Below are 25,257 nucleotides of genomic sequence, written 5' to 3'. Positions count from 1 at the left end.
GGGGGGGCGCGCCTGGAAGAGCACATTGTGGAAGGGCCGGGGAGGGCCCTTCCTCCCGGAGGAAGAAGACAATGTCCAGGGCCGGGCGCCTGCTGGAGAGCGGCGAGAATGCACGGCCGGCGGCAGGGCTCGGTACGGATCGGTACGGCACGGTACAGCCCCCGGGGGGGATGCAACCCGCCCGGGCATCCTCGGCACGGTACAGCCCCGGGGGGGGGTGGGGGGTGTAACCCATCCGGGGAGACTCAGCTCAGGGTGGGGGGATGAAAGCGGCACGGTACGGCCCGGGGACCCGCAGCCCAGCCCGGCCCACCCCGGCCCCCGGAGCTCCGTTACCGGGCGCAAGTTACGGGACCCCCCCCGGCAGTGAGTCCCCCGGGAGCTGGGTGGGTGCCCCGCAGCCCCCCTTCCCCTGCGCTCGGTGGGTGCAGCGGTGCCCAGGCCCCTGCGCTGCCTCCTCCTCCTCCTCCTCTGCTGAATCCTTTTGTTTCAGATGATTCTCCCTCTCCCACCGAGGGAGCAGAAGAGGACCCCGCTCTGCCAGCAGCAGCATCACTCAACGCTGCAGCCTCTGTCTCAACGTTGGATCTCGGCTGTTGTTAAACCAGTGGCTTTTCCAGGGCAGCTCCTTGACAGCCAGGCTTTGCCCACCCAGCTCACCCATTGCCCCCAGCACAGGTCCCATTGCCAGCTCCCTGGGGAGGGATGGGGATGCTGTCACCCAGCTCCGGGCGGGCAGTGCCCGGTGTCCTGCATCCCCCAGGATGGTACCCGCTCCCAGGCAGAGCCCCGAGGGCAGTGGGTCAGTGACCTCCCACCAGGTTGGTTGGGGATGACCGTGATGGGTGCCAGCCTCTTGGCATCCCCCTCCCTGGCCTGTCCCGTGTCTCTCGCTGTTTAATGGTTACGAAGGAAATTTTTATGAAATAAACCAAGTGTGAGGGATTCCACGGCAGAGCCTGTGGTAGGCCGGTGCCAGAGCCGAGGATGGGAACTGCCACATTCGTGTTTATGGCTTGTTAGTGCGGATGTCCAATTATGATGTTTTCTACTCCAGCGTTAACCACTTCACTGCCAGGGAAAGCCTGCAAGGGAGGAGGGGCGGGCTGGGAGGATCCGAGGCTGGAGGTGAAAATGGGTATCACTGGGTATTGCATTTCCATCTCCTCCAGGTTGATCTATGGAGCCAGAGGCTGAAGGGCGAGAGCAGAGCCCTGGGGGCCTCCCATGCTCCTGCAGGAAGCGGCCGGCTGGGAGGGCAGCGGGCTGCTAGCCCCCAGCCTGGGGGCCTGCTCTGCGCTCACTTCCAGCTCAATGGCTGCTGCTCCTCCCTGAAGCTAAAATAAAATCCTGACCATTTAAGGTGAACAGGAGACTTGCCGTGGACCTCAGTGGAGCGGGCTTTTAACCCCTTCCCATTGCTGGGCTTTGTTTACTCCTTCGTCTTTGAGCTAGACCGGCTTAAAGCCATTTAGGCGAGCACATCCCCCTTGGGAGCGAGGCGCCTGCCCCTCTTTTTGGGGGAGCTCGCAGGGGACACAAACCAGCCAGGGTGCAAGTTTGAAGCTCAGTCACTATTCTGTGCTGCCTCACCATGTGGACACTCTTATTTTATACTAAGTGCCTTTGTGTGGGTTAGGTTAATCCACTTTGGAAATGGATTAACCTAAATTTCACATCGGCAAACTTAGTGTCGAGCAGCCGCGTCCACACAGGGAGCGAGGCAGGAAGAGCAATCCAGCAATAGCTGCTGGGCAGGAGCTTTTCCCCATGCAGGGGAGGGGTCCTGACCCCGGGGGGGGTCACCACTGTTACAAGTGGGGTCATGAGCCCGACAGAAATGCAATTGTTTGTGCCAGCGCTCGGGGTCACGAAGCTGGCAGAAGTGGGGCTCACCGGCAGAAGAGGGGCTGCCCCCAGAAACAGTGAGGGAAGCTTTGGGGAACAGCATGGCAAGCTCCTTCCTAGTGGGTATTTTTCAGATTCAAATTATCTAGGGGGAAATAACTGGCAATTAGATATAGAATTGGTAATAATAATTTATCAAGTTGTCAGGAACAGGGGTAAGTGCCTTACGGGATTCCATGTTAAAAAAAAAAACAAAACACATAATAAACCAGTACTACTGTTATTATATTATATATATATAACATACATCAAATATATTATTTATAAGTTGCTTCCTTCCCTCTCTCCTTGCAATGTGTTCATTACTTCTGGTCCCTCCAAACCCCTTCCCAGGGACACAGATCTGCCCGTGCAGAAAACTTGGGGCTCCCTGTCAGGCTGTGCTTCCCAGACAGGATCTCATCGGATGCTACTGGAAACTGAGCTGCAGGTCCCAAGAAGAGCCGTGCCGTGGCTGTAACAGCCCCTGCACCGTGCATCCTGCCTGCGTGCCAGGCAGCGATGCTTCTAAGGGCATCGCTAGCAATGCCCTGACCTCATCTGTCGTAATTTCCTAAGGCAAGGCTCTGCAAGAATACCAGGGCTGCTGTCAAACCCAGGAATAAACTACATTTAAGGCACCGTAGGAGCTTAATTGAATAGTTGTGTTGTTGAGGAGTGTGGGCACAGTGATCAAGTGGTGAGAGCAGGGGACTGCAGGACGGCAGGATCCGGCCATCATGCCAGAGGAGTCACTGACTCATGGGCGACCTTGTGCGAGTCACTTGATGTTCTTGTGCCTCTGAAAAGTAGGTTAAATAACAAATGGGACCTCCTGCATCGGGTCCTCCATGACCATCAAACCTCACTGGGTAACAAGCATTAAAATGTGCATCTCTCAGGGGTGGGGTCGGTAAGGAAAGGGGGGCAAGAAGAGCTGCTAAAGGAGGGCCCCAGTCGCATGGAACGAAGGGGATACACAGCTTTTATCAACACTGTATTTTAACTTAGCTGGCATCCAGAGCAGAGTCAGGGGAAAAAAAAAAAAGGGGGGAGTAAAGATTTGGGAAACTTTATTATAGACCAGATTTGTTGTGGGCTGAGGACTGCATTCCCACTTCATCTTGGTTGCTCCTTCTGTAAAAGTAGCAGTTGTTAGCATCTGGCATATGCATGAATAAAAGGGTTTTTTTTTCCCCAGGAGCCAAGACCAAGAGATGGAAAGGAAATACAGCTCTGTACTTCACAGGGCACCCCAGTCACTGCCAAGTAAAGGAGTTGTTTCTACGGGTGGAATTTGCCTTCCTCTGGAGTACAGGGAACGGCTGTTTGAAGGGCTGGGTCAATCGTAGGCAAAGATTCCCAAGTATTTCTTGCCAAAGCCTGAACCCACAGCACTGGCAGGAATGTCTGCATTGTTTTACACAGTGAAGATGACCTTCACAGCTTATCTCTCGGGCACCCAAATCAGAATCGAGACAACATAAACAGAACCACCACTAAACCCATTTTTCGCCATTCTTAAGCCATATTGTGCTTTTCAGAATCCATCGTTGTGAGTAAAACTGACTCCTCAAATACACACGACTCTTTTTGCACACACAAGGCTCGTGACGTGGGCCCGAGGAGCCTGTGCAAGGTGCAAGCCTGCCTGCACAGGTTTAACAGCAGCGGAAACAAAAGCAAGCACACGATTCAAGGTTAAAAAGCTGAACCACACAGCTTCATCTTCCATAATAACGGAAATCATTAATAATTGTTCGCACTCTCAAAGTAGTTGCCATCCAGGCTCTTGAAGAGCTTTATTAGTGAGCGAGACCTCAGAAGTCTCTCTAAGGTATTATCCCCTTTTTAAAGGGAGAAGGCAATTAAGAAACAGCCATTTGTGTGACTTGATCAAAGTCAACATATAGCACGTCGGCACCCGAGCTTGGGAGACGGCGCAGAAAACCTCACCGTGCAAAGCCTTCCACAGGTACGGGATAAATTTAACTGGATCCATGAGACTATTCCATGGATGTTAAATGCTTTCATCACCCTGGTTTCTCCTCTGAGAATGTTTCCTGCTTCCACTTTACCTGAATCAAAACTTTGTTTCCAGCTCTACTGGGAACTGCTGCCTTTGATGCTGGATACTGCACAGGGAATGGGCAGCATCTCTCCTCACCAATGTACTTGGAAGAAATGATGAATTAAAGACATATAATGTGGTTTCCGGCCATAATCATTCAGTGTTCCCAGAAACGGGCTCAAGCAGCTCGGTTTTAGCAGGCTATTCAGACTGCACTGCTGGATAACGTGCACCGAGGAGAATCCTTGGTGGATTCCACACCAGGGCAGGGAACCCACATGAGCTTTGTGGGCCAGCCTGTCCTGATGGCCACATCCGCAGGGAATGGGCAGCATCTCTCCTCACCAATGTACTTGGAAGAAATGATGAATTAAAGACATATAATGTGGTTTCCGGCCATAATCATTCAGTGTTCCCAGAAACGGGCTCAAGCAGCTCGGTTTTAGCAGGCTATTCAGACTGCACTGCTGGATAACGTGCACCGAGGAGAATCCTTGGTGGATTCCACACCAGGGCAGGGAACCCACATGAGCTTTGTGGGCCAGCCTGTCCGGGTGGCCACATCCGTGCTGTGCTGAGCTCTGAGGAGTCACTGTCACCAGCCATGGGGACTCTACAGTCCCCAGCCAAGTGCCACCGACCCATCCTTCCTCCCAGGCACTCCCACCACCACAGGCTCCTGCTGCTCGGTTCACATCTGGTCTGCCAAGCCCTGCTCCTGCTCAATCCATCCCAGCCCTCACTAGCACGACAACCACAGCTCCACCAAGAGTGGGAGAAACTTCTAACCATCCCTCAGCCACTTCTCCAGGACCTTAGACGAGCTGGAAAACATCACGGAGAAACAAACAGAGAGCAGGAAAGGGACCAGCTTCTCTCCACCAGTGCACACCTACCAGTGAGGAAAATGGACCAGACCAGTTGTACGCAGCAAGTAAATACACCTGAGCAGCTGAGGAGGATGAATTGTGCCCAGCATCACTGGAATTGGGCAATGCCACTTCATTTAAATTAACACCTTCTTTCTTACAGAAAATAGCGTGATTTTCCATAAAACTGTGAAGAGTCAGGGCCTTGGTGTCACACCTCATTTGAAGATGAAAGCTGGAGCGGCAGAATTTCTCAGAGCCAGCCCAAGTCAGGGTCTCAAGCTGTTTGCTTGCACTGAGCCTGCACTGAACAAACCCAAAGCTCACCTGTAACGCAGCGGCCCTGGGGAAAATACTGAAAGACCTACACAACAGGAAATAGAAGCTCTTAAGTTTTTACTAGCTGGGAACGTCAGAGTTAATTCCAATAACAAAAATGGGTTGACCTTCACTGAAAGCGAGCCATTCACACAAGCCTGAAACCAGGCTAAACGGTTTGATCATCTGACCTCCTGCATCTCATGAGCCATTAAGGCCAAGGATGAAAGTTTTGCTAAACTATCTTTGCCAGTAAAGAAGGCTGTTATGACGGCTGAACCTGCCTCCCCGGCTTTCGCCTGGACAAAGTCTCTCATTTAGGGCGTAATTTCAATTTATCAGGCAAAGCCCACTTCTGCCAGCAGAAGCTGCATCTCCACTAGAGGGCTTTGCTGATGCAGATCTAAGAGCAAGCCTTTATCACATAGATTAAATCTGTATTTCAAACAGCTATGGTCACAGTGCCTCATTCTGTGTGTACAGCCAATATTCCCTTTTCTTCTGTGGGTAAGAATGCATCAGGGAACTCCTCTAGTGCTCAAAAATGTCTTAAAAATCAACATCAGGAAACAAAGATCTTCCCAAGCCCAGAAAAGGCCTCTTGAATAAGAGTTCTCTCGTCAAGTTGATATAGAGATGTTTATTCCTGATGATGTTTAACACCCTCTTTAATGGACTGGGAAGTACCTTATCATCCTCATGTGATATAAACGCATCATCCCACTTCCTTCCAAATACTGACTGCATGCTTCTGCCTTCTCCATGCATCTATGAACACATACTGCACTTCTTTGGGATCTCTTCGCTAAGCACTCGAACAGATAAATCCAGGTCCTGGATCTTACACAGCAGCTGCTGGCTCTGCCACATTTGGTTCTGGTCCCTGGACTATGTAAAAGGAGATGTCCACAATTCTCAGTAGTGAACTTACAGATGGAAAATGAAGATCTAGAGTGCCCTCTTCTCCAGCCGCTCGCTCCCCTCCCTGCCTCTGCTGCCTCCTCTGTGCCAGCTCTGCACCCCCAGGATTAGCCTGGAGATGGATCCAAAGCAGAAGGAAGCAAGCGAGCTGCCAGGGGAAGATGCATCGTAGCTGTTCTGGTAATACCCAAGCCCTCTGAGACACTGAAGAGCAAGCACAATAAGAGGTGAGAGGAGGAGGACTGAACATCGCAAACCAGCCTTTGGTCACGAGGCTCCATGAGCTCCCAAATCCTGCAAAGGAGGCTTGGTCCTTGCCACCATTAGACGAAGCCAATTCCCTGTACATCCATGGGATATGAACCCCTCCACGCCCCCTTCCAGGACTACTCTGCTGTTAAAACACTGCTTGAAATTGTGTTTTGAAAACCACTTCACATCCACGCGCTGTCACACACTCCAGGTTTACAGGGAAATTACTGATGGATGGAGTGTGTGATGGTGCAGGACAAGGCTCTGTCCCTTTCAAACACTTACAAGTCAGCGTAGCAAAGCCATAGCAACAAGAAAAGCTCTTGTGTTATTTCCCAACCAAGAGCAGCTCCTGCCATTCACTGATTGCATGACCTTCTGTCAGCAGTCATTGAAGCAACCTTTGAAAATGTTTCTGTATCATTTAAACCTGGTTACTCGGCCCTGGACTCTGTCTGCCTAGGCAGCGGCAACATCTCCAGAGCAGAGAGTGAGCCTGGTATTGCATGGATTTCTTCTTTTAAAATCTTAATATTCTACCAGCCACCAGTGGAAATCACGCCCGACAGCGTGGCATGAAAAATAAATCCAAGGCTGAGTTCGAATAAGACAGAAAAGGTTGTTTGGAAAATTACTGCAATAAACTCAAATAACCAATCATTAAAAAATGCTAATATTTATCGTTTGAAAATGAGGTGGAAAGATCATTACAGATAAATATCAAATATCTTCTTTTCATTCTTTTTTGCTGCTAGATTGGGAAGGTCAGAAGTTCAAAGACGCTTTAATGCCTCAGTAGATCCCCTGAAATGCTGCACTCTGTGGAACAGGGCCTGATTTTTCTCACCCATGTGAAAATTGGTATAAAATAGGAATGAAGGAAGACTCACACCCCAGGAGCTCCTGTACGTTCTAGTGAACCCAATTTAAGCAACACGGGTCACAGTTGTTTTCCGTCATGCCAGAATAAATGTACTGACTCCAAGAAATATATTGAAATATATTCTGCAGGAACTCTCTTCATTTTGTGAGCAACCATGTAAAGAGCTTCTCTCCTGACTGTTTTTTGTCCCTAAGCGGAGATAAAATGCTTTCTCTAAGGTTCTTCTGGCTGTGCTTCCTCATGGAGACACTGCTGCCCTAATACTGATGTGCTTAACAGCACTAATAAATTACAGTTACATGCACACATTTTTTTTTTTCCCCTGAATAATGAAGTTAAAAGGCCACTTTGGCATAAATTCATTCATTGTTACCCCAAGTGAAGCTAGTTCCTCCTGGTGCTGCTGAGTACAAATAATTGGGTTTTGGCTAAAGCCAAGTAGAACACAAGGCAGTTGCTTAAGTAATTTCTATTCTCACCATCAAATGTTGGTGAGTGCAAGGCAGTAAGGTGGCATGGCAGAAAGCTGAGATAGAGAGGAACCAACATTGTTTTGTAAACGTTGATATATAAAAACCGTACAGCGTATAGAATTATTTCTATTAAGTCAGAATTATTTATATTATCTTTAGAGGAATTTCACAGTTTGTAAACATCTGGAACCCCAAACAGCTGCAACTCCCTAACCTTAAAGTTCTCTCCTTGGGGAGAGCAGCAGCCTGTGTTTCACCACCCGTGCTCCTCAAAGACCACCAGGATCCTCCAGGAAAAAAGTATGGTACTGTGGTATTTACAGTGCAAGGCATGAAGAAGGAAAGAAATGCTTGGTGGAGGGAACTGAAGCCTGGTATTGATATGATCACATGCAATAGGAAACAGCACATTTTCAGCTGTGCTAAACAGACAATTTCTGGGTTCATTCTGCTTTTCCTCTCTTCCTTCACACAGGCTTCAGCACCGGCAGCTCCAGGTACAGCCCGAACTGCCTTAGGAGCAGGGCACTTGTTTCCCCAGGGGACGTCGGGCACCATCCCATATCTCGGAATGGATGGCACCAACTGGATTTTCTCCACCAGGTCCCACCACCTTTGTCCTCTCCACACTGTCGTTACCTCCAGATCTGATGGAAAGCTGTAATGCTTCAGAAGTCTGAGCAATAAGGCTGATCTTTTGTTATTTTGCTCTCAGGAATCAGTTTCAGTAACACACTGAACAGCTAATTTTACTTCTTCCAAATGGGTTTCTCCCTTGGCTGCTACAGCTTGAAAAGCTTAGAAAGCTGCACTGCAACCTACCGATGAGAGCTCAGAAAAAGAAAAACTTTAGAGGCAGGGAATAACATCAAGCCGTTTGATTTATGATCTAAACCAACAACTGCTGGTTGCCTCAGCTGGTCCCTTTTTTGTTCCCGTATGACATACGCTTCTATTCCAATCTTAGCTGGCTTCAGGAGTATTCGTGTCAGCAGCACGTTCTATCTATCTATCTAGTAATAGCTCCAGTGCAAACTGCTACACCAAAATTCAGGGCATAAACTTTCTAATCTCTAAATTACCAACCAAAGTTCTCAAAAAAAGCACCCCTAAGCATGTGCGGCTTCAAAACTCAAGATTCAGTACTAAAGCCTGCCAGCTTCAGGAGTGTTTTTTATTATGGAAATAAGATCAAACTGCAAATCCAGCTTTCTACCTGTAGAAACTAGTACAGGAGTCTAATGAAGCTTCATAACACACTTCTCCTGAACAGAGGTTTGGAAGCCAAGAGGAACTGGTCGAAAACGCGTAAGTGGTAACTAGAAAAACCTCTCAGTACATCCTTTTTTATACATCAAACTCCACTTGAAAGAACCTCCTCAAATGCTGAGAAGCAGAGATAGCCTTCACGACCCACTGAGTCCTTAACCTTGGGGAAGAACAGGTTGGTAGTCATCAGTATGGACACAGTGGGGTCGGGAATCTCAACGCCTCTCTGCTAGGAGTTACACTGAGACCCAGCGAACACTTGGCACAAGCCAAAGGTGGTTGGAAAATGTCAACTTTCGATCCTGTTTATCCAAAAGTGGTCCTGAAGCAGCCATGAGATGCCACGAAGCAGCACATCCGTCCACTCCATGTCCCCAGCTCAGCTCAGCTCAGTCCAGCCCAGCTCATCCCAGTTTACCCCAGCTCATCCCAGTTTACCCCAGTCCAGCTGCCCTCCAGAACTGTCTATAGTTCCACCGCCCGATCCAGGCCGAGCTCAAGACCTGGCTCATCTCAGCCTTTCACATTTCAAAAGCCCAAAACATAACTTACTGCAAACACAACCTTAAACCCACTCAAGCATCCAACACATGCAAAGGGGAAAAGCACCAACCACAGAAATGCTTCCAGTCAGATGCCATTTTGTCCTCCAGCAGGATGGTTTCACTGCCGAAGCGATGGAGGAGCTCAGTATCTCTCTACCTCCTGACAGCAACCCCCCATCTGGCATTTTACACCCTGGCAATGGATGCTCTGACCAATGTCCCTTTAGATACCCACTGGGCACAACTTCACAGTTCAAGTTCTCAGCAATGTTTTCCACCACTGCACAGAGCAAACTCTTTCACTTCTTGCAACTGGCAGTAATGTGTGAGACCAGATTCAGGTTTCAGTGTGCTGGAAAGAAAATCCAGCACTGGCTTCCAGTGCAGATTGTGGGGAGCAAGTAAAACATACTTTTCTTTTTATAGACTGTTTCCATGGTGCACAGAGGTTCCCATAGCTAATTCTGCAGCTGCAGAACTTCAGCAAATTGCACAGCCTGGGTATAATCCTGTGGCAGTCTGCCCCATCCATTCCCAAATCAAAACCCAGTGGCTTAACGCTCTCATCAAACCACTGAGCCTTCTCCCACTTGGACACGTGGGCTGAGTAGCTGCAGTTGAACTTCCTCAAGTTGCCAATCAGTTTAAGAGAGCACCGGAGCAACCAAAGCAAGGTCTGGGTTTCAGACCCCATCTGCTAAAGCTCCCAGGCAATTAGGAGCAGGTAAAGAAACAAATTCCTATTTGCCATATTTATTTTTAAGACAATTCCTTAGAAGAACTGTACGTCTAAAAAAACAAGCAGACTGTTATAAGCAATAACTGCATCAACTTCATTTCTGCTCCTTTCCACCTACATGACTCTGAAGTAGCCCTCTCGGCTTTGTCTGAGCCAAAAGATCAAAGACACACCATCCTCCCAACTTCCAGGCACCAACACTCGCTCTACTTGGTCTCAGAGCCTGACCCACCTGGACAAACCATCCATTTCCAAAAGCATCCTCCAAAAATCAATGTGCCAAGCACCAACAAAGCACCTTCACCCCCCCAGCATGGGCAGAAACCCGTTCTGCCCCTCGCACCGCCCTGCGCCCGGAGCGCGACTCACCTGTTCCTGGGAATTCATTACCCGCAGCTTCATTTGCTTCAGGTAGGTAGAGGTGAGGGGCATGTTGTAGTCAATGATCCCAGAAACCAAAGAGGAAGGTGGTTCACTCTCTGAAGAACAGAGGAAAAACTTTATTTAGATACAGGGATGCGGAAGCACAAAGCTACGATGTGTGCCCGTAATTGTTAAACTTAGGTATTTAGAAGCACTTAAAATCCCCAGCTAGAGCTGGTGCCCGCTGAGCGCAGGTCCCTATAAGAACATGACCTCACCAAGAACATAATTACAGAACAGATGTTGTTTGATAAAAAAAAAAGAGCCTTGCTGTCACCTGCAAAAAAGACTACACGTCACATATAATTTTTCAGTCTACCAAACTAGAATGTAGCAGAGGAAGGAACTGAGTCTTGCTGATGCCTCAGAAGCACTTCCATGCAAATGGGATTTATGCAGAGGTTGATGAACAAGAATATATTTGCAGCTTGCTTTAGCATTGCAAAGTCTTGCCAATTTTGCTGGGATTCCCTCAGGTAGGAGTTAACATTAAGGCAACTTATTAAGTATCTCTATCTGGTGATGAAGATTATTTTTAACACACTCATTAAAACACAAACTTAATTTTAAAGAACTTTAATTTAAATTCTTCCTGTTGATTCCTCTGACTGCATCTTATTGAGCTCTAGAGATCACTCTAGATTCAGACCGCTCCTGCCAATGGTTTTGTCTTGCCAGACCAGAGGAGTCCCCATAAAGCAAATTCTCAGTGATTTTTCTGAACCCTCAAAGATTTGTCAGCTCTGCCATCATCACCATGGACCTTATGAGCTCTCCATGTAGGTCATGCAGATGGCTAGAATCATCTATTTTAACACCAAATTTACAGGTCTGTGCAATGGGTTTGTTTAAGAGGAAAGCTGCCATTTCCCACAGGGGTGGCTGTTGCCCAAAAGGAAGATTTCTTTGCCCTCAGTACAGGAAGGTCCAAGTGTGGAGAATCTACCCAGCGTTCCAGCACACTCTGAAGGGATGTGTGGTGTCCACTGGAAAGTGAGCTTAAGCAACAGCAGACAGGGAAGAAGGATTTCTAGGAGCTGAAGGTAAACCGATGGTGGGAGGTTTCCATTCTAGTCTCTGAATCTCCCTGGCTGGCTTGCATTTTCTGGGGTCACTGGTTTCACAGGCACCTCTGACCCAGCCCCTTGAAAAAGAGCCTGCACAAAATGTTTTACAGCACCTTAGAAAACCCATCAACCCAACCATAACGGGCCTGCTTTTCAGAAATGCTGAATATCAAAAAATCCCAGTGAAACTCAGCAGACCTGCAGACGCTCCACACCTCTGGAAATACCAGATCTATCACGTCTGATTAGGAAATGACCTGACCCAAAAACTTTCTGTAACTGGCTTAAACATCACATAGGTTTTTTGCAAGCCTTCTGTATCAAGACGCTAACTGGGTCCATGGAAATACAATGCTTCTTTTCCAGATCCATCTAATTCATCCCTGGGCAACTGAAGTCTTCCTGCCCGTGGATGCAGGAAAGGGGGGCAGAGCTACTCAGGCCATCAACTTGCTCAAATATGAAGGTGCAAAGCTTTTAGGAACCTTGTAAACTAATTCCTCCCTTCTCATAGCTGTATTTCAGTGGTCTCTGTCATGCTTCAGCCCACAAATTAAGAGCTACATCTTTCTATATTAAGCACACAAAATATCCATTATTCTACTGTGCAAGGAGGTTACTTTGTGATGAAAAGGTGCTAAAATCCCAGTGCAAGGGGTGCTTCCCCTTCAATGAGTCATTCATATTTGAGTTTTTAGGAGGAGTTTAGGAAAGCATTTGCTAAGAGTTAACAAAGACAGAGCTGCTCTTTCCTTGAAGCACAAGGTGTGGATGAGGTGAGGCTTTCCGACCTGGGAGGATGATATGTCGCTCTCCTGCCATCCCCCACTTGATATTTCAGCCGCTGCAGAAATGAATGAGGCTCAAGAGAAGCAGCTCCGCATCCTCACGTGGGGAGGAAGAGGGAGGTAGATGATCTTTGGTGCTTAGATTCTGCCTGAAACCACCCTGATGTAAATCTGGAATAATCCCATTAGCAGCCACAAATTTACTGTGAATTTGTGCAACTGCAACAGATAAGAGCTTGAGCCTGAGAAACCCAAACCTTTTTTTCTTTTTTAAGCTAACTCGAAAAGAAAGAAAACCTTTGTTTTAAAAGGCCTGGGGGACTCCATGGGTACAATCCTCATATCCTACGTCACCAGAGGGGGCTACTGGAATCCTATAGCTCATTTTTCAAAAAGTTCTCTACATCACATGCCCCATGTTTGACACACAGACGGCACAGGCAGAATGGTTTATTCGATCCTAATTCCACACTTGTATAACCCCACTGGAAATAGTCCTAATTTAGTAACAGTGTAAAGAGATCACAGCGAAGTCCAGTGATGTTCAAAGTTTCCCATAAGCAAGACAATTTGCTTATATGAATTATGTGGGTACCCTGGAGGGTTTGATGTCAGATACGTTTAATTAGGGATTTTTGTGATCACAAATGAAATGTGTTGAGATTTGTTTAATGGGGAGGAGATGGGAATGACTTAATTTTTTTCATCTTACAGAGTTCAATCTTACCTATATATGCTTTTGTGTGTGTATGCATGTGCATACACCGAGATAACTCTTCTATCACCCCAATGGTTTTTCAGGTGATTTGCTCCCGATAAATTCCTGAATATGTATTACTGAAATCAGACACTCTTCCCCAGTAAAAATTACCTTATCTAATCTACTCTATGCATTTTCACAGGTACTTAGTCACTATTTAGGTAGTACTCAGAGCAGAAAGGCACTTCTGTCCTTCCAGTCCTGGTGGTAAGAAGCAGGACTTTTTATGTGCAGGATCATTTCTTTTCCTTTTTGATTTCTTTTTAAGAGAACATCTAAGGGGGAAAGCTTCACGAGATTATTGATATTAATTTATAATTTTTCTCAGGACAGTCAGATGTCAGCCCTGATAACGGTTTCCACAGCTAGGAACACTCTGGGGAGGGTAATTAGCACCCAAAGTTCTGCCTCTGAGCCAGGGTGGTTGCCGTGTCCTTGGGGAGGCAGGGGAGGGAGAGGAGGAGATGGTGGGTGGGAGGGAGGGAGTCCCTGATGGAACAATGACCCTTTTCATCAGCTGCCTCCTGAAAACAGGATCCAGAGCTCTGGGGTGGATGGCTCAGCTAGTGCCAGGCGTGTAGTGCAGTGTCCTGCTTTGGGTCAAGCCAAGAGGAGACATCCTCGTTGGCCTGACTCATCCCACAGCCTTTCCCGTCCACGGAGCCGACGGCTGCAGCCACAGCACTGGGAATGTCACCCGTGACAGATGCAGCACAATCATTGTAAAGGTCAGGTTTGCTCCCAGTGAGGCCAAAGGCCAAAACTTCTCTTGACCTAATTGGAAAGAGGGATCGGGCCCTTAGCTGGCAGAGGGGGAAGTTCTGTGGTAATGGAGCTTAGACTAATAAATGTCACATAGGATTATTTGGAGAGTTTCTAAAAAATATAACAAGTACAAAGCATTTCAGTCACTAGCTTCGGGTAGCTGGCACATAATCCACTTAAACGGAACCTCTGGGCTGTCCCTAGCTCTGCTCCTAGCAGTAAACAGTTGGAAATCAGTATTTAATATAAGAAATTTTCTATTGTTGGGCCCTTTGTTCATTTAATTCTGCTTCTCTGCTTGATAAGAGCTGCCAAATGAGCCTGTTTGCCTTAACAGTTTTGAAATAGTGGGACTCTGCAGTTTGCTTATGTTTCTTTAAAAGAAGCAATTCTGTTGGGTGAAACATCTCAGACTCAGTTTAATGCTTTGCACTCGGTCATGAACAAGTTTGTAATTCAGAAAAAAAACCACACAAACATCAACTTTAACCATTTTTGCTGGAAGAAAACCTGGTCCCATTCTATGCACTGTTTATATCCTTTAAGCCTAGGAGCTGCAGATTGATTCCGTTTACAAAAGAACCATAATGAGCCAACCACCACAATGGCCACACTAATTGGCTGTATGCATAGGCATAATATAACTTTGATTACCAAAACACTTTCTGTTATCAAAAATAGGATCATGACGTGCATATCTATTAATTCAAATTACCTCTTTATCAGAAACTTCAGTTATTTCAGACATATTCAGTGCTTTTCATTACAAAATTAATAGTTTAAAGGAAAAACTTCAGGTCATATTTTTTCAGAAATCGAAGTTTCCACCCATATACGATTATGGGTTGACTGCAGACGTAGCTGCAATATTTTTGACCCAAGCTTTGTGAGGCTGCACTGGGGAAGCTGGGAAAGAAAGCTCGGCTGTCTCTGCTCTCTAAGCTGAAAACAGTGACAGAAAAAACAGATTTGAGCAATTCTTTCAGCTTGGCTATAAAAGGGCATGAAAAATAACGTAAGTTAGGAAAACCATTAGGTTAAGAAGTATCTCATCAACGGGACCATATCCTGAGAGCTATCAGTGATACCACGCTGGTAGGAAACGCTGTGTCAGCTCTGCTGGCAGAATTCACTGGCCTTTACCTTTGGGCTCCAGTCCGTTGGAGTTGAAATGCATCCTCTTCTGGCACTCGGTGCAACTCATCAGGAACCTGGTCACAGCTTCTCTCGGGAGAAAAGCGTAGGTCTCTGCAATCTGGGGAAACAACAAGAGGGCTGTATGTCCTGGGCGAGGGAGAATGCCTAAGGGAGAGCAGGGTGGGGGGCGTGGGACGCCACCAGCACCCTCCCACCTTGCCTGCTCAGCCTGGACCAGAACATCAACGCCTGCTCAGCCTGGCCAAGAACATCAACGCCTGCTCAGCCTGGCTGAGAGCATCAACGACTCACAGCAACACATCCTTCCCGTCCTGGGATCCCTGAATCCCTCCCACTGTATCAACTGTAGGAACATTTCTTCCAACTGGAAGAACATTTTGGGAGGGTAACTGGTGTGTGAGAAAGGCACTGGGACAGACCTTCGGGCTCCCTGCGTGGCCACTCCTTTCCAGAAACTCCTTCAAAGTCTGGGCAGAGCAAAGCTACAAACGTGTAAGAATCAAATGGGAACGTAAGGTCTCGTCAGCTCTGTTTGCATTGTTAATTACCATCACACCAGTAACCTGAAGAATCCATTAATCTTTTGTAAGGGCAGGTCACTTTTTCCCACAATGACAATCAATTACTGTTAATAATACTTTGCACTTCTGTGACATATTTTATCTAGGGAATTGAAAACATTTTTACAAACAGTAATGAATTAAGTCTCCTGAACCTTTGTGGGATATTTGTATTTTACAGATGAGGAAAAGCCAAGGATAAATATTTAAAACTTGGATGCCTGAAGTTAAACACTATATCCAGACCTAAGCACCCACAGAAGGTACCTGGCTATCAGACAGTCCTCTTGTTCCAATTAATCCCTGCCAGCAGCAATTTTACAGTATTTCTAGAGATCAAGACTAGGTTATTTGGAGAAGGAATGAGGCAATTTTAATGTAGATTTCTGTAAGGCCATAAGAGACCATCAAATCATGGAGTCTGACCTTCTGTGTAGCACAAGTCAGGGAACTTCACCCAGGTTCTCCTGCAGCTCCGTGGTTTGCCTAAAACATCTTCCAGGAAGACATCTGGTCTTAATTGGAAGGCATTAAGAGGTGGAGAGCCCACCTCTTACTTTGGGGTTGGTTCCTACGGTTAATCACCCATCCTGTTTGGTCTAAGTGACTTGTCCTAGCACGGCGGTTCCCAAACCAGGGGCCGTGACCCTAGCAGGGGTCACAGCACTTACAAGTGGGGTCATAAAGCAGACAGAAATTCAATTGTTTGTGCCAGTCCTCGGGGCTGCGAGCCCGGCAGAAGTGGGGCTCATAACGGGAAGCAGGGATGCAACCAGACACCTCGCCAGCGATGGCTGGTGACGGGGCCCAGCCAGGAGAGCAGCCCAGGATGTCCTGATCCCCCTGCTCTGGCCGCCGGGCATCACCCTCCCACCTTATTTTGTTGACAAAACATAAAAATACCTAAATTCCAAGCCTTTTTTCTACCCTACGGGGTAGAAGCTTAAGCTTGGAATAAAATAATCTTGTAGAAGGCGTGCAATGGGGCAGAGGGTTTGCTCCATCATGGCTAAAGCAGCCCCGTGACCCGCTGTTGCGGTGGGAGGGAGAGACATTTGTCTCCACTGAGCGGCAGCAGAGCCCGAGGTTTTACATTCATGCTAATGCCAGATGGGTGGAAAGTTCAGGCAGGGACCTTGTCCCAGCCGTTCAAATGGAGGATGCGGTGCCTGGTCCTCATGGGATTCTCCTCCTCCTTTAGCTCCAGCCCCATCGAGCTCTGCTGTGACTGAAGGGCTGCCCAGCTCAGCCTTTGCCTCTGCGTGATATTTATCAATGCAGGAGCACTAGGGACTGCCACAGAAAGGCTGAAATTAGGGGCCTGAAAATTGCCGGTGGCAAACGTGGTGCTGTGGCGCAGGCAGGGAACCGTCCCTGTGCACTGCCTGCGGGGCTCAGCCCGGCTTCCCTGCCTCTTTTTGCTCCAGCAAGGCCACAGTCTCTGCTGCAAATGTTCAGCTAATTTTAGTGATACAGTTGTTATTTCTCAGCTGATTTGATGCTCTGCAGAGCAGACAGCTCCCTTGATGAGTTATCTCCCATCCAAACTCCCTTTCTGATTGCCTCCCTCCGGAGGTCACGGACAAGGGCAAACTCTCCGGTGCCTCTAATCAGAAACGGTGGGGAAAAGGAGAGGGAGAGAGAAACGGCAGGGGACACTGAAACCTCCCGAGGTGACCGCCCAGCAGCATCCCTTTGTGCACCCGAGCCAGGGCGCGGGGTGCCGCTATGCAGCATTTCACCTTCCAGCCCCGGCTGCAAAGGCGCTCTCCCAGGGAGACAGGGCATGAGTGAGGCCAGCCAGCCCAGCCAGCAGCGTCCTGCCAGGTCAGGAGGGGATACAGGCTGCTAATGTGATGATCTCAGCTCAAGAGGGAGACGGAGGGGTGGAGCGTGAAGCTCTCTGACTGCTGCGAGCAGGCCTGGGAAAACAGACGGATCCAGCCTGCTCCCCCGAGGCTGTGCAGGGCACAGATTAGTCCTCCAGAGAGCTGAATTGAAGGAATTAAGGGAGGGTCGGAGTGGTCTGCGGGGGAAATGAGTGGAAAGTTTTTGCGTCGCGGTCGTGCTGGTGGGGCTGCCCCCTCCCCGGATTATAAAGAGGTCACCAACCCCAAGGGCTGTGCTGCAGGGGCAGGAGTTGAGCGTGCAGGGCATGGAGCGGTGCCATGAGCTCTGTGTTCGCAGCCCTGCTCCCTGGGGGCTCCCACCACACGCCGGGGGCTGCAGGGCACTGGGCTGCCCCTTTGGGCACCGCCAGCACAAAGAGCTGGGGATGGACACAGGGACAGAGGTAGGACGGGCAGGACAGACTCCACCCCTGAGCCAGCTCTGGCAGCACATCCAGCCCTGCATAATCTCAGGCATCATCGCAGAGACCAGGGCAGCCTGCACAGACCTCTCCAAGATGATGTATACACCAGAGACACGAGCCGCCAGCCAGCCACTTCTGTCTCTAGGCGACTTGGTCCTTAGGGCTGTAGGATTCAAGGGAGTAGCTTGGGTTTGGACAGTAAATTCAGCTCTTCTTGCAAAAGGAGAGCCCAAATGTTTGCGTTGAAGGGCTCTGCAGAGTCAGGAGAAAAAGCAAGCTCCCTGGAGAAGCACACTTCAAGCTAAATTATTCCTGACCTAACTAGAGTGGTTTCAGGATGGATAGAGCTGGTTCTCAGCATCCATGGAGCACCTGACAAGACTTAGCTCAGTGCCTGCCTCCATTTTGTACTGGAGGAAGCCCAGCCATGGGCTGGTGAGAGCATCCACCCGACTGGGGAAGAGGGACAGACTCTGGCCATGTCCCTGTCCCTTTCCCTGTCTGCTCCTGCCCTTCAAAGCCCACATAAGACATTTCCCTGAGGCCAAGGGAGACAGGGAGGCAGATGGTGTGGGGCAGAGTGCACAGGGGACTGGGCAAACATCTCCTTGCCCATCAGTAATACTGAGCATTTCTCTTTTTAGGTTTTGTGTTGGTTTTTTTTTCCCCCACAGACATGTACAGTTGTCTTTGTATGATTCACTTGGTCTTTCCTCTCCAAGCAGCCGTACCATCGTGCTGCCACTGCAGCCCAGTTTCCCATCTCCCCAGCAGAGCTGCTCTGCCTTCAAAGGACTCCTTCCTCACGCCTCCCCGCACAGGCAAACAGGACTGTCCTTCGCCTCTGCCTCCTGCTGCCAGCGGCTCTGCTTCTGCCCGCCCTCCCATCCCTGTCCCCATCCCTGTCCCCATCCCCATGGGGTGCCCACGGCCCCTCTGCCCCTTCACTCCCATCCCCTCGCTGCCCGGGGCACGCGAAAGGGGGAGTCTCACCGCTCGGTAGGTTTTCTTCTGCCCGGCATGTTTGGGTGCTTTGCCCGGCTCCGACGAGCTCTCCACATGCATCGAGTATATGATGTCAAAGAAATCTTCCACCACAGCCACGCGTTTCAGAGAGATGCCCTCGGGCTCCGACAGTCCATCTGCCCCCTACAACAGTGCAGGCAAGTTGAGTTAGTGTCAGCGATGGGTGACAGGGGTGACAAGATCGGCCCGGGGCTAACGCGGTTGGAGGGGGCAGAGCCACGGTGCTCCAGCCCCGGGCTGCCTTGGGCACGGGGGATGTGGGGGATAAATTAAACAGTGCTCCAGGGAGGATCTTGCTGTAGCCAGGGCAGTGGCGGCTGCTGCTGTTGTGCTGCTTAAAGCTGGCAGTGAAACTGGGCCAGGAACAAAAAAAAAAAAAAAAAAAAAGGGAAGAGTCCAGAGTGGAGTCACAACCAATCAAGAAATTCAATTTTCATAATTTGGGATGATTCTGGTAGGCAGAGAACAGGCAGAGGAAGCTCTTTGGACCTGCACATGGTACTAAACCATCCTGGGAAGCCCCCCAACGTGGGTCACCCTGCCTGGCTGCAGTCCCCGTGGACAGGGATCAGCCGGCGGGACAAGGCTTCACTGCGATGCCAGGATACGGCCCCTAAAGGAAGGAGACAGAATCGCCCTCCTTCCCCGCGCTGACCTTTCCAAGGCACCCTCCCTTCTCTCGCATACGCAGAGCAGCTGAGCGCTGGCAGCAGCAGCAGCAGCACAGCTCTTTGTGTGTTCGGATGTGCCGGCGAGCAGGAGGCAGTAATTCTGCCACACGGCAGTGGTGACAGACTGGTGGGAGTGGGAAGTGTGGGGAGCAGGGCTCCTCCGAGCTGACTGGCACCGGCGGTGTCAGCTCACGCTGGCAGGGTGCGCCGTGGGAAGGGGAGGCAGCCTTCGGTACCCAGCAGCTGCTAACGGGGCTCCGGCACAGAGCACCAGAACGGGGAGGGCTAACGGGGACAGCCAGTGGCTACTGTAATGGCAGGGGGTACCGAAAAAGGGCCAGGCTTCGGGAGGTTGTTTAGCCTCTTCCTTGAAAAAAATGCCATTGTTGCATAGCCAGCTGTATATATGTGTATATATATTATACATATATAAGAATATATATATTATATACACCTATACATACATATATATGTATATAATGCATCCTTTTGAGGCCCGCTTTCGGGAAAGGTGTGCTTGGATGCCATCCAGCTGGTGCACACCAGGCTGGTGAGTAGTAACCTGCACATCTCAAGGACCTGAGAACTCTCTTTTTCACCCGTGCGGGCTGGCAGCGGCTGGCAGAGGGCTGCAGGCAAAGGGAACACCCCGTCTCCTAACCTTCATTTTTTGTTTGTTACGGGAGGTTGGGCTCTGTGTATCTTATGCGGTCTATAGATTGAATAAATGCTGTTCTTAAGCCACCAGTCAGGGGACTCTCAGAAATCAATCATTTAGAGGGACTTTAGCTTTCTGCTAAAGACTATTTTCTTGGGGGAGCTGTCTTTTAATGTAAAGCGCTGCCCGTTAAAGTTGGCTCCTCACCCCAATTTTGGAACAGAGACCGCTGTACTCGGCACGAACCGCAGTGGGATGGGTTGGTGTGCTCACCCGGGACACAGGCATGAGGATTTTCCAACACAAGCCACCTCTGCCTTCCCCGGGGAGCCCTGAGCCGTATATAAAGGTGGCTGTAACAAAGAGAATATTGAGAACGAACACAAGGGGCAGGGTGGCAGTGCTGCCGTGGTGAGGGTCGGGAAACTTCCCCCGCGGGAGTGTCTTTGAGGAATATAGATCTAATTTCTTCTGTCACCGGTTCGGGGAGTTTCACTTGAATCGAGGGCATGGGTATTCCCCTGCCAAGGAGGAGCGGGCATTAGGAGGCTTCCTACTGACCAATAATCCTCAGAGCGAGGTTGAAATGAGGATAATTACAGAAACAGGACAAAGAAAAATGCATCAAGAGAAAATGCAGAGTCAGATGCAAGAAGAAGAGCCCTCAAAATGAAGGTTGTAACCAAACCTGTACGCCAATCACTATTTCCAGGGCCATCCCAGCCAACTAAAACCCTCCTCCCTGCATGGCCAGTGGTTCCCTATTTCCTCTTTGGTTTCAGAACGAATGCAGTTACGGTAACCTCAGGGTCTGGGCACTGCTACAGTCTCTCTGCTCATCCAGTGCTGCCTTCTCCACCCCGGTTGGATGCTGGATCTGCATCCTCAACATCCCATTCCCTGCAGTGACCCTCCCCTGACTCCTCGCATCTCTCCATCCCCTCGTCAGCCTTGTGACTTCTCTCCCCGTGATGATTATTTAGCTCTGGGAAGCAGGTGAGACGCATGCGGTATCAAAGCCACTGGGTATAAGAAGCAGTATCAAGTCAGTGCTTCTAGGATTACAGAGGTTTATATCTGGCAATATAACCAAATGTTGACCTAGCATTTAAGAGGACACACACACACTATAGACTACCTCTCAGAGGGGCCCACGGCCCTCTGGTTCCTTCTTCCACACCCCGTATTGCTCACGGGTATTCAAGGCATGAGTCAGAGCCCATAATATCTCAGAACGGCTTAAAAACCCTTAGGTTTAAAAAGCAATAAAAATTCATTTGGGAAGAAGGATGGGAATAAGGGCTGCTTTTACCCCCTTCTGATGCTGCAGCTTTGTTGGAAGTCACCTGCCCCCAAAATGAGTAAAAGATTTCAGGAGCAAAGCTCAGCCTTGAGGTAAGCGTTTGGGAGCAGGAGGCATTTCAGGTGCTGAGGAACGAAAGCCCCTTTGCCACCTTACAGGCATCCTCCTTTTCCCTACGTTTGCCCAGCATTAGTTTGTCTCTCCCCCTTCCCAGTTTCTCCTCCATCCCTGCGTACCCCATCCCACAGATCTCAACCCCCCATTCTCCTGCCGCCTCCCCACCTTCCCAGCATCGTCAGCGCTCGCTCTCCTCTCACCTCCTCTCCTCCAAGTTTCCCCACCAGGTCTTTTTCCTCCCCAGTGCCTTTGTTTTCCCCACCTCCTCTAGTCCCACATATTTTCACCTGCCTCCTCCACGCACCTCACGATCCCCCGTAGCCCCCCGTCCCCCTGCCCACCCCCTCCAGCCTCTTGCACGGCCCCGGTGCCTGGGTCCCTCTCGCACCTCCTCGGCCTCCATCTCGCCCACCCTGCGCCTTCGCTCCCGGCTCATCGCGGCCACCTCCAGCTCTCGGGCAACCGGGTGCTATTTATAGCCCAGAGCCATGCCGGGAGGGGGGCTGCTTCGGGCCGGGGTCACCTCACCGCCCCGGGGAGAAGGTGACCGTCATCACCGAGGCCAGCGTGGCCGGGTGAAGAGGCGACAGCCATTTCAGGCGGAGGAGATGTCCTGGGGCGAGGCACCGGGATGGGCTGCGCCACCACAGGCGGTGGGGACCGGCCATGGCGCTGCCAGCGCTCACCCGCCCAGCCCCTGCCCCGGCATCTTTGTTCTCGGCAGCCGCCCTCCCTCCCTCAGAGCCTGCCGGAGGGCCCGCTCGACCCCCGTCCCCCCGGGGCCCGCTCCCCCTTCCCGCCCTCCATCCTCCCCAGGCGACCCCCGCCGCAGCCCGGGGCCGGGCCCTCGGGGCAGGGGGGCGGCCCGGCTCGGTGTGAGGGGACGGGGACGGGGCCCGGCCAGCCCCGTGCGGCGGCGGGGCCCGGTGACATCTGCCGCGGCGGCGGGGAGGGAGAGAGGGAGGGAGGGAAGGAAGGGAGGCCGCCCCCCCCCGCTCTCCCCGCCCGGCCCGGGCTGAGGCCCCGCCGGCAGGTAGCGGGGTAACCATGGCAACCGGCGGGGCCGCGCGCTGCCGGCGGTAATCCGCTCCCCCGGGCCGGGCCGGGCCCGCCGCCGCCTCCTCCTCACGCCCGCAGGGCCCCCACCGGACACGGTCCACGGCTGCGGGCACCCCGCGTCCCGCACCCCACGGCCCCGGGGTGTGGGCAGGCCCCCCGGGACGGGGCAGGCTGCCGCCGCCCCAGGCCCCAGCTGTCCCGCCTGCTCCCGGCTGCTCTCCTGGCAGCCCTGCCATGGCTCCCACACGGGCCTGCCCTGCCTTAGAGCCCCACAGCGGCACCCGCACGCCTCCATGGCCGGCATCCCCCCACCCAGCCGGCTCCTTCCCGCTCCCTGCGACCCGCTGGGCCACCGCAGGCCCCTGCCGCCATTCCTGGGCTGGCCCGGCCTGTGTGTGAAAACTGTCATAGCCGGAGGGATTCGCTGCTAAACTACAGCGCCGACAAGCAAACCGGGTTTTCCACAAGGGCGGCAGGTCTAGGGCTGGCGGCTGCCATCCGATCCCCTCGGCGGTGACCTCCATCCACCCCGAGACCCTGCGAGCTGCCACCGCCCCGCGCGAAACCAGACTCCCAACCCCGGGGCAGCTCCATGGAGAGGCCGAGGGATGAGCAGCAGGCTCCGACCACGGGGCTCCCCGTCCCTGCGAGCCCTTCCCTGCCTCAGATTCTCTGATTTAGGAGAGGATTTAATCTGAGCTGCAAGCCAGGGAGCCAGCTCTCCAAAGCTTATGTGCTTCCAACACCTCTTCAGACCAACTGGAGAACCCAGTACCTGCCTGGGCTGGGCTCAAAACGCCTGGAAGGTCCTAGCTCTGCCCTGGCACTGGCTGGCAGGGACAATCTCTGCCTCCTCCAGTGGGGCTGGCAGCTTTCCTAGGGCCCGGGAAGCTGCCCCTGCTTTGCTGCTCCACAGAGAAGCTGCCCTTTTCAGAGGGGAAGGCCATTGGGCAGGGGGTTGCTGGAGCAGGAGAAGGATGGGAGGGAGTGCCGACTGCTTCCCCATCTGCTGTGTTCAACGGCAGATAAAATGCTCCCCTGGCCTTCGCGCGAGGGGCTGATACCAGCCGAATTCAGCTTCCTGTGAGTCAAAAGCCGCTTCCTGCCGACAGAGCCCTGCCTGATAATGGCTGCGCTCTCTTCTCCGGCCGGGGAGCAGACCCTCTGCCCTCGCTTCTTCTCATGCCTCCCACATGGAAGTGCTCATCTCCGTATCTCCCAGCCACGGCATCTCCCCCTCCCCAGTACGTTAAACTCTAAATTCCCGCTGCTGTCTGGAAGGGCCGCTGTCACCCTCATCCTCAGGCCACCCGACCGGGAGGTTTGGGGCCAGCTGTATCGAGCTGCCCCTCAAGGTCACCTCCCTTGCATGCAGGAAAGACGCAGCATGGTTCTCTCAGCCTGCGTTCCTGCTGCCTGCAGACAGCGGGGCACAGCTGCCTTCCCCCAGCCAGGTCAGGACCAGGGTTCCCCGGTCCCACGCTGGGGCAAGCCACCCCATGGCCTGACCACGGGTTCCCCAGCCCTTGCTCGGCAGCACTATCTCTGCGGCAATCAGCCATCCCTTGCCTGCACTGAAAACCCTCGGTGGTTCCCTCTGCTGCGTGCACAAAGGTGCCGTCATGTACCTGTTCTGAGATTAGCAAACTTGGGGCTGTGTTTTACCTGAAGCACTCTGTTCTCTTTTCTCTTTAAGGTGCCTGTCTAATTTTTACACTTTGTGTTTTGCTCTAAGGAAATCTCTGCTCTTTGGAAAAAAAATCAACTGTAACAAGGAGCCGACACGCACAGCAAAAAGCAGTTGGACAGAAACTACGACATACAGGAAGGGATTAAATCCTGCCATGGGGTCCAGAGACATCCCCATCAGGTGCTTCACGGATGATACCTCGAGTCCATCTCCCTGGGCAGCCCATGGCCTCCCCGGCTGCCTCCCGTGCCCGGCGCCGTTGGGTACCACCGGCAGACAGAGCAGCGAGCACAGGCAGCACAGCCCACCTCTGCAATTACTCCTTCTGCACAGGCTTCGGTACCAAAACAGACGTTTTATTTCAATATGGACTCTTACAACTTTTGATCAAGAAACCGTTCTTGGTACTTCTCATCTCTGGGAAGTCAGCCCTTGATTGGCTTCTATATTTAGACTTCTCCAGGGCTTTAGGAAGTTCACTCCTCATGGTATTTAGGTGTAGGATGAAAGCAGCTTTTGCGGGGGATATGTTAAACCACAGCAGGCTCCCTCTGCTAATGCTGCGAGGAGAAAGAAGAGCTAAATTCCTCGAACTTCCCTCTTCCTCTTGTCCCTCATGCCACGGGCACCAGTGCGAGCCTTAGAAATAGGCACTTGGGAAATGCTAGGCT

The 25,257-nt window shown here is 51.1% G+C and overlaps 1 protein-coding gene across 1 annotated transcript in view; it reads right to left on the bottom strand.

The window, feature by feature from the left end:
* NOL4L (nucleolar protein 4-like) overlaps positions 1-19,206 on the bottom strand; it is a 55,024-nt gene extending 35,818 nt beyond the window's left edge. The window contains exons 1-3 of the mRNA XM_014956674.1: positions 19,056-19,206; positions 15,174-15,285; positions 10,597-10,706 (exon numbers count right to left, since the gene is read on the bottom strand). Coding sequence (XP_014812160.1) covers positions 10,597-10,706; positions 15,174-15,285; positions 19,056-19,127 — 294 coding nt within the window. The 5' untranslated portion in view covers positions 19,128-19,206. The remainder of the gene's footprint in view (positions 1-10,596; positions 10,707-15,173; positions 15,286-19,055) is intronic.
* Positions 19,207-25,257: the final 6,051 nt, after the last annotated feature.

The sequence above is a fragment of the Calidris pugnax genome, unplaced genomic scaffold (genome assembly GCF_001431845.1).
Source record: "Calidris pugnax isolate Ruff unplaced genomic scaffold, ASM143184v1 scaffold50, whole genome shotgun sequence".
Taxonomy (NCBI): domain Eukaryota; kingdom Metazoa; phylum Chordata; class Aves; order Charadriiformes; family Scolopacidae; genus Calidris; species Calidris pugnax.
Note: the sequence above shows the minus strand (reverse complement) of the source record. Positions and strands in the feature narration are given on the sequence as shown.